The 9,508-nt window shown below is 35.8% G+C and overlaps 2 protein-coding genes across 2 annotated transcripts; one reads left to right on the top strand and one right to left on the bottom strand.

Annotated features, from left to right (window-relative positions):
- Positions 1–322: 322 nt before the first annotated feature.
- Positions 323–6,598, bottom strand: LOC149200989 (uncharacterized). Its single transcript, XM_089399654.1, has 3 exons — positions 6,298–6,598; positions 5,994–6,201; positions 323–3,883 (listed from the first exon to the last, which is right to left on the bottom strand). Exons 1-3 carry the CDS (start codon positions 6,445–6,447, stop codon positions 513–515), a joined length of 3,729 nt encoding a protein of 1,242 aa, XP_089255780.1. The 5' UTR covers positions 6,448–6,598; the 3' UTR covers positions 323–512.
- Positions 6,599–7,632: 1,034 nt separating this feature from the next.
- On the top strand, positions 7,633–8,352 carry LOC149200988 (protein NO VEIN-like). Its single transcript, XM_089401153.1, has 3 exons — positions 7,633–7,905; positions 7,999–8,206; positions 8,327–8,352. The coding sequence occupies exons 1-3, from the start codon at positions 7,756–7,758 to the stop codon at positions 8,350–8,352; spliced, it is 384 nt and encodes a 127-aa protein (XP_089257279.1). The 5' UTR covers positions 7,633–7,755.
- Positions 8,353–9,508: the final 1,156 nt, after the last annotated feature.

Raw genomic sequence — 9,508 nt, 5'->3', positions numbered from 1 at the left:
TTAATTAAAATTTTAAAAATTATAATAATTTTTTAAATATTCTATACTATATTTTATATTCAAAAAAAATTATTTAGCTAAACTTAATTTTAAAAATAACTTACTATTAAATTACAAATCTATTGACCAGAACTTAAAAACTTGCACCAAAAAGAACAGCAAAAAAGCTAATTCCACAGAAAAAAAAGCTAATTCCATCCCCTTAGAACATGTGTGAGAAATAGAATTAAAGTAAAACTCAACACATTAACCCTTTAATTTAAAAAAGTTTAATCACTCTGTAAGAGCATATATATTGAAATACAAATATTTAAGTTCATTTAAGATCTACAAGTCTACCTTCTACCTAATCGAAGAGAAACCTAATTTGAAAGCATATCTGAAGATGCTTGCTAGTGTTCCAATCTATATCTAAGCCCTAAACCCTTCACAAATTTTAACGATATCTATAATACCCAGTAAATACAACATGAGCCTACACTCCTTCAGGAACCTGTCTTATTTTACATGTTTTAGGTAGAATAGGAAGACAGAAAGCCCTCATCCTCTACGAACAACTGAAGATTTTTGCTCTGAAGCATGAAATCCACTGCTTCTGAGTTAAAGTCAAAAGCACATCCCAATTTAATTAACTCACATAGTCCTCCAACCAAATCTGGAAATTCTGCTAACAGACCTTGTGAGATTACCTCAGCAAAATTAGTGACAAACATCATCTTTGCCTTTTGGTTGTTTCTATCAGGAATCTGCATCAAAAGCCTCTTGGGGCTTTTCTCCCATCTTACCATAGCTGTTGTGTTTACTTTAATATTCTGTCCTGATAATAGAGAATATTCTACACTGAGTGGTTCTACCACTCCAAACACAGGACACTCCATGAGAGGCTTGACAAGTTGATGTCTCTTTTGAGAGTGCAAATTGAAAGAAGGCTTCGCTAGATATGCAACACATACTCTGCATAACCCCATCCCCAATATCCCCTCCCCAAACTTAAGCTTCTGCCAAGAGATCCTCTGTTGCATAGAAATCTCAGTTTTGGTTACAGCTTGAGATATATTACGAACGCCCAGATGGTTATAAATGGAGAACAAAGAGTCCAGAGGTATTTGAGGATCAGAAGGGTTCGGGTGCCAAGTAAAATTTACCATTGGCGAACGTCCTTTGAATAATTCTTTAAGCTGCAAGTCGTCTGGGATATATGCTTGGGTTGCACTACTAACACGGATATCTCCATTATTTGTGCAGACAGGGACTTTACAGCCGCTTCCAAGATATTGTTTTGTGAGAGAGGAGGAACTCGACCACTTGTGCACAATACGTTTCCATACCAGACAACACACTGATTCAGTTATTCCATGGTTACCATTTTCTCCCCAATCCCGCCACAGCAAGCAGTAGTCTTCAATTTGTGGATAGTTGGGTACGCGAAGAGACTTTGAAAAGAAATTGAGCAATTCTTCATCGTACCAGTTTTCCAGGATCTTCAACCTCGATTTGAAAAGCCCATTTACGTCATGAATCACACAGGATTCTGTCGGCGTCCATTTTTGCTCATTTGGAATCCAAATTGGTAAAACGCTAAATACAGAAGGCTCCCACTCTGAAACCTGGAGATAACTATATAGCCTTTTTATGGTTTTGAAATCTGTATGCATCTGAATATGATGATCAACAATAACATCGCATCCTCCTCCTTCCTCAGTGACCACTCCTATCTTTTCAAGAGCATCTTTGAAATTATGAATAGCATACCCATAGAATGCCTCGTCAATACAAGGAAGATCATCCTCTTCCAAATGCTGAGCAAGCCTCATTTTCGAATCAAACAAAAAGGACTTAGCAGGAGATTCGAAACCCCTGCCCGTTTTCAGCCATTTGCAATCTGATACACTCTGTTTAAAAGAGGGACGTAGCTTCTGGGAACTTATCCAATCCAGCAGAACAAATGCACTCTCCTTATCCAAATGATTGAAGGGAAAATGGGCATTTGGAGGGATTAGCTGTGGAATATCTAATGCACCAAGCTGTTGCTTAACGAATGAAACTAAATCTTTACCTGCTTCTGTAAAACCCCGTGCGCAACGAGGTAATGTAAGATAATATTCTGAGAGTTCAACAAAGTTTTGCCCAGTCCATTGTTGACTTCTCATTAACTTGGCCCACTTACCTATTGATGCAGGAAGGAGGATATTTACAGAACCATGTTGTCTGACAGTACCCCACCCATCCACGATAGGAATAGTCGAGCAAAGATCGAACAAATCTCGATCTTCGATGTACCTATTTACAGATGAAAAATGGAAAAAATGTGCAACATTGATAACAAGCTTACTATCTGTTGAAGATTTTACAACGTCCTGGAGCTGCTTGGCGAAACTTGAGATTGAAAGCTCTGTAATTTTAGGATACTCTTCAAGCCACTTACGCAGTTTCTCACCTTTGGTACCAGGCAACTCTACTATGGCCTTCTGAATAGGTTCAGGCATAAAATAGTGTCGGGCAGCACTTTGAAGCTCTCCAGACCATTGTGCCAGCCACGCTATGTGCGACCGCTGTGAAGAAAAATATATTCTTGTGCCCGGTTGATTATTTGATACCTTTGCCAAAGCTGTGTTGTTGGCAGACTTTACATACTTCAGGAAGGGAGTATTTTGTAGGTGACTTGAAAATTCGGACTTCCAATGTTCAGCAATGAAACAAAGAAGTTCCACATATAAGTTTTCCGACAGACCATTCACCCAACCAGATGACTTAATGCAACCAGCATACCAATGATATGAAACATTCTCCACATTCAAGAACTTCAAGATATTAGAAAACTCAGGCTTAGCAAGGCAGGAATGGACTATTTTGTCTTCTCCAGCCACGAAAGCGTCCAGGCTGCTCTGCCGACCTTGTTTTCTTGCTTTCTCCAGAATGCTTCTAAATGCTGACAGTACTGTCCGAGTTTCTGTTGGCCTACCGAAATCTTTGTCAACAAAGCTGGAATCGCATAAAATTATTTTGTCCATCCTTAACTGGGCCTGAATGCCAGTTCTTACTTGTTCCAGCTGCGGGTAATGAGGGGCTTCAACAGGGATGTATTTATAAAATTGAGATTTTGATGAAGGGGGCGAATCAGAGTGGACGAGAATATGAAATGCTGAACGAAAAGCTACCGGAATACAGTCTAGTATTCCCTGGTTCCATTTGTTGTCAAAAATAATACTCTCTCTGGAAGAAACCAGTAAGAAATCTGCTTGTATTAGAAACGGAAAACAGGTGACCATTTCTGTTGGAAGAAAAGCATAAATGCTGGGAGCTGTCATGTTTTCTCTTGTAAGGCGTTTATCAAAGGGGAAAGCCAGAGTAATCGCCAATGTTTCCAGGTCTTTCCTCTGCTCAACCTTGTACTTTTCTTTTACAGGGAAACGTTGCCTCCACATGTAATAGCTGGATTTCCCCATGGAATGTTTATTCTCTTCACCTGACAAATGCAGAGTGAAAGATTCACTGTCATCACTCTTAGAACTCTGAAATTCCGTCTCCCGTGAAACGGAGATTGAATTAATTTTGTTCAGGCTGGGATCCACATGAAATTCACGAACTGAAAGCTTTTTTATCTTAGACATGAACAAAATAACTTCAGGATGAATATTGGAGAGCTCTTGCTTCACAGCTTCAACCTTCTCAGGACGCAAAGGTAGAACTATAACAGTATTAGGAAGCCGGCACCCATAAATTTCTTCAATCTCAGCAAGGCTGGGTTTTCTTTCAATCCATTCTGGGACGATATATCCAATGTTGGCATCACGAGGAGGGATATCGTTGAATCTTATCTTATAGCCATTGCTGAAAATACAGGGCTGGTTTGTGACTAAAAATACGCTCTTAAATCCAATACCTTCAACCAAAAAAATATAATTAGATAAGTTAAAAATAACATAATTCAATCAGATATTTAGTCCAGTGCCAAGAGCACTTTAATCGGCACAGTAATGTGTAATGTTATTAAGTATTATATAGAAATTCAAATTCAGATTCAAAGTTTCCAAGTTTAAATGATGGACGAATTGAAAAGGAAAAAAATTAGTATCAAATTGATAAAAAAATTAAATATATTTAAAAGTTATACCCATGTTATTCCATATTACTCTATTATCAGCAATTTTTTCAAAAGATGGGTACTTTTTTTTAGAGATGGGTTATTATCAGCATTTTCCAAAAAATGGATACTTTCTTTAGAGATGGGTGTGGTGATAAAAGATGGCTACTTTTTTTAAAGATGGGTGTGGTGATATATGGTGACCAAAAGTATACAAATCAGTGCAGAAAGCAATGTGTAAAGCAATGTGTAAGTATATCTGTCTTTCTTAAAATAAAATAAAATATTCTCTAAATAGAAAAGTAATGCAACTGTAATAAAAAAGAAAAAAATATATTGTATGCATATTTAATTTAATTAGTTGTCCATATGAACTATTGTTTGTAATTTCATGTAAAGTCATTAGTAATTAAAAAAAATACGAGTAAAATGTTTAGACCTTATGTTTTTCAAAAATATTCTATAAAATGGCTCAATACACATGTTATGTAATCTCTATATAACATTCAAAAATACAATTTAAAGGATAAAAAATTAGGCATTTTTTTTGCATTCTAAAATATGTTTGCCCTTAAAGAAATTTGATATCTCGGCTCATGTTAGATGCATGCTTAAAGAAATTTGATATCTCGGCTCATGTTAGATCCATGCTTAACTCATGTTAGATCCATGCTTAAGATGGATCTATGCTGGTGGTTAAGAATATGTATTTCCTCCTAAGAAGTCAAAGGTTAAAATCCAAAGGGAACTAGAGTATGTACACTTTTACAGACTCTAGAGACAGAACACAAACCTATACATGTTTCTCCAATGCAACCTCCTTCCCTTACCTTCTTTAGACCCTTACCTTCTTTAGAAATGGTTGTGGTGAAATACAGTTCAAAAGTGTATGTGGTAAGGTATATAGTTTGTGTAAGCCTAACAATTAAGAATATATATTTCTTCCTAAGAAGTTGCAGGTTAAAATCCATAGGAAACTAGAATATATACACTTTTATAGACTCTAAAAAGAGGCAGAACACTAACCCATACTTTTTTCTCCGATGTAACCTCATTCCCTTACATTTTTTAGAGATGGGTGTGTACAGTTTTACAGACTCTAGAGACAGAACACTAACCTATACATTTTTCTCCAATGCAACCTCCTTCCCTTACCTTCTTTAGAAATGGTTGTGGTGAAATACAGTTCAAAAGTGTATGTGGTAAGGTATATAGTTTGTGTAAGCCTAACAATTAAGAATATGTATTTCTTCCTAAGAAGTTGCAGGTTAAAATCCATAGGAAACTAGAATATATACACTTTTATAGACTCTAAAAAGAGGCAGAACAGTAACCCATACTTTTTTCTCCAATGTAACCTCATTCCCTTACATTTTTTAGAGATGGGTGTGGTGAAATACAGTTACTAGAAGTGTATGTAGTGAGGTATATAGTTTATGTAAGCCTAGTAGTTAAGAATATGTATTTCCTCCTAAAAAATTACAGGTTAAAATCCATAGGAGACTGGAGTATATACATGTCTAGACTCAGACATGAGGCAGAAAACTAACCCATAAGAGTATATACACTTCTATAGACTCATACATGAGGCAGAAAACTAACCCATAACTTTTTCTCGAAAGTAACCTCCTTTCCTTGCCTTCTTTAGAGATGGGTATGGTGAAATTTAGTTACCAGAGTGTAGAGTGTATATGGTGAAATATATGATTTTCCTTCCTTAAAGATGGGTGTAATGAAATTTAGTTACCAGAGTGTATATGGTGAATTATATGATTTGTGTAAAACTAATAATTAATAATATGTTTTTCCTCCCTAAAAAATCATAGGTTAACCAAAAAAAAATAACAAAAAAAACTAGAATATAGAGACTTTTATAAACTCTAACCAAAAACAGAGCACCGACCCATACCTTTTTCTCCAATGTAACCTCCTTCCCTTTTCTTCTTGGTAGATCTTCCAACGCTACATATAGAATCAATGTTATGTTTTTGAAATCCAATCTCATTGTTAAACACCAAGAGTGTATCTGTAGCACCCACTTCACATATATCCTTACTGGTAATTACAAATTCCAAAGAAGGTTCGACCTCAGATGCATACTTGTTATCCTCTGCATTCTGCAGTAAAACACCGTTTTTAAGGTACTGAAAACAAAAATGTAAAAGTACAGTTAAACCTATTAGATAATTTGAAGTAGGTTGCCTAGGAATTACCTGGATGAGTTCCATAAGAAAATGCACATCCTTGCTGTATAATTCAGCAGAGAGATGTTTCACCGCTTGGTGCAAATCTTCTGCAAGGGGATTATCAGGAGAAAACTTGGTCTTCCGAATGTGTTGAACGTGCATTCTCTGTGTCGCCATAACTGCATATGCAGGGAACTCCAACAACACCACTGTGATAATGCAAACCAAATCCAGTAGCAATGTGCCTATCTCACTCAAATCTCTGGGGCAAACTTAAGCCCTTCACTGCATTATATTGATCTGTGCCATCGACGGATGCAAGGGTGGTAGTCTCTGTCGCAGGCAAATCTGCTTTACGAGGTATACTCTTTACTTTAACTTTATGCGCTTGAGATGGCTCTTTCTTCGAAATTTACAAATATGGATCACTGTCGCTTCACCTTGTCTGAAACTTTTTAGAAAATCTCTTAAATACATTTATTAAAAGTGCAGAAGTCTAACTCCATTAAACTCGTGGCCACGCCGGTTTACATCCATCGTTCCCAAGGTCTGACAACGAACCTAAGCAGCCGTCACTGACTTAATTAAACCAATCCATCGTTCCCAAGGTCTGACAACGAACCTAACCAGCCGTCACTGACTTAAAATAAATAAATAAAGTATTGTTAAATAGGAAAGGTTGAGTCGATCAAGAGTTTCGGTATCTGTCAATGGTTGGTTAGGTTCGTTGTCAGACCTTGGGAACGATGGATTGATGTAAACCGGCCTGGCCACGAGACCTTTCCCGGCCGGAGCGCTGTCACGTTATTACCTGGCATGTATGTATGGTGAAGGAAATTCCTATTTCCACCTCAGAATTTTAATCAATGCACTCTGACATGTGCCGGGATAAGGAAATATAACGCGCCCAGTTATGTCTGGAGGAGAAAAAAAAAACGGCGAGTGTTATATTTTCTTATCCCCAGCACATGTCAGGGTGCATTGATTAAAATTCTGGGGTGGAAATAGGAATCGCCTATGGTGAAGCCGATATCGGGTGCATTAAATGCCCGATAGCACGCTGGTTAGCCTGGTCGCCTAAACTTAATTTTCCATTGAAAAGTATTTGATGCTTTGTATAGTAATTAAACACGTCCAAAACCCCATTAAGAAATATTTATGCTTACTTTTATTATTATTAATATGCTTCATTTAATTTATCACTTTTCAGTACAGATCTGACTCGATGTTTTTTTTCTTTTTATTATTGTTATAAATCTTCCGCTCGACGCTTCCGAATAAAATATGCTTTCAAATAAATACAGGGTTGGTAAGCATATATCCACTTTCAGAAGCATACTAACGCCAATTCGCCTGTGAGATTATATGGTTTCAGAAGCATAGTAACGCGAATCCGCCACTGAGATTATCCACTCTATTCATTCACCCACAGTTCAATAGCTGCCAGTTGTTAGTGGGTTGCTTTGCATCACTGCACAAGCGGGTATGGCGACGCCTAGGGATCACATTGAACACATTCGGAAGACCAAGCTTTCTGCCGATAACCCGCTCGCAGAAGATTTGCACCAAGCGGTTAGACATCTCTCTGCTGAGTTATATAGCAAGGATGTTCATTTTCTTATGGAGCTCATCCAGGTATTTCCCAGTCAATTAACCTGCTTCAAATTATCAAATAGGTTTTATCTTTTTTGGTGTGCAATACTTAAAAAAATGGTGGTTTGACTGCAGAATGCAGAGGATAACAACTATGCATCTGGTGTTAAACCTTCGTTGGAATTTGTAATTACGAGCAAAGATATCTGTGAAGTGGGTGCAACTTTTACACTGTTGTTGTTCAACAATGAGATTGGATTTCAGAAACATAATATCGATTCTATATGCAGCGTTGGACGCTCCACAAAGAAGAGAAGGGAAGGAGTTTATATCGGAGAAAAAGGTATGAATTTTTACCGATACTCTAATATGACTGTAACCCTATGCATCTCTGTAACCCTAGGCATGAATTCTAGATTTTGGTTTACGTACTAATTTTATGTGTATTTACCTTGTATTTTAGAACTTAGAACTCAAGCCTGTGACTGAAACGTATATTTTTAATAATTTAATTCACTCAAAATTCAAAATTATTTGGATTTTATAATGAAAGCCCGCGACGGAAAAGCGTATTTTTCGTAATTAATGTCACTCAAAATTCAAACTGAATTAAATTGACTTGGCTTAAATATAAAACATAACGGATGAAATATTCCATTACCGAGCAGGCATCCGTTGTATTTCTGGTCGCAGATGGCTAGCGTATTCAGAGACTGTAGAAACTCCACTCCCCCGTCCCAGTTCCATGGAAAACCCTGTCCATCGAAGATATAGTGCTCGTCGGGTTGCTGGATTCGAACCCTCGCTGACCGCTTGTTTCGAATTTTTGTTCTGCCATGGACCGAAATCCTTTCCATATCTGTAATAATATTTCTAATGATTAAATTAATATATGCCAAAGTTGCGTATGGAAAATAGTTTGGAGGTGCACTGAAGGAGCTTTGACGGTAACTTGGAAGGAGAGGGTAGGCGAGTGGTATGGACAGCTAAGCCCTAACATTTAATTTACTAAATTTAAATAGCCTCTTATCAATTAGAAATATCATCAAATTGCTGGGAGAGGCTCGTACAGTCACGTTATGTAAATAAAAATAATAAAAGAATACAAATAGTTATATTTTAAAATAGAAATAATTTATGGATTTATGGTATTTATAATTGGTATTTATGTGGAAAATAATTTATTTAAAAGAGAAATATTAGTATAAATTTATTATAATTAGTTTAATTAAAATTGAGAGGAATCAAATTATTTTTCATTTTCAACCAAAAAAATAAAAATAATAAAATAAAATCATCTACAAAATTAATCTTAAAAATTTTCGCTTAAAATATTAATTGATAGTAAATTTAAAATAAATTAGTTTTAATTTATCTAATTTATTAAATATAACTAAATATAAAAATGTGTATTAAATATAACTAAATATAAAAATATAATATTATTTAATTTATTTAATTCAATTATTTCATTTATCATATTATTTTTATTTTTTAATTAAAAAAATCTATATAATCTTCATATAAAATTTACCTCGTTGTATTTGATTTCTGATAATAAAGTGATCTTAGTCCTTGCACATCATATCTCTATATCTAGAATTGAAATTGACTATAAACTCTCTTATACTTGTAGAAGTTGTAA

This window comes from Pinus tabuliformis, chromosome 2_1 (assembly GCF_031772625.1).
Source record: "Pinus tabuliformis cultivar Carrire ecotype Pingquan chromosome 2_1, CPIR1, whole genome shotgun sequence".
Lineage (NCBI taxonomy): Eukaryota > Viridiplantae > Streptophyta > Pinopsida > Pinales > Pinaceae > Pinus > Pinus tabuliformis.
This window is presented reverse-complemented; position numbering and strand designations above follow the sequence as displayed.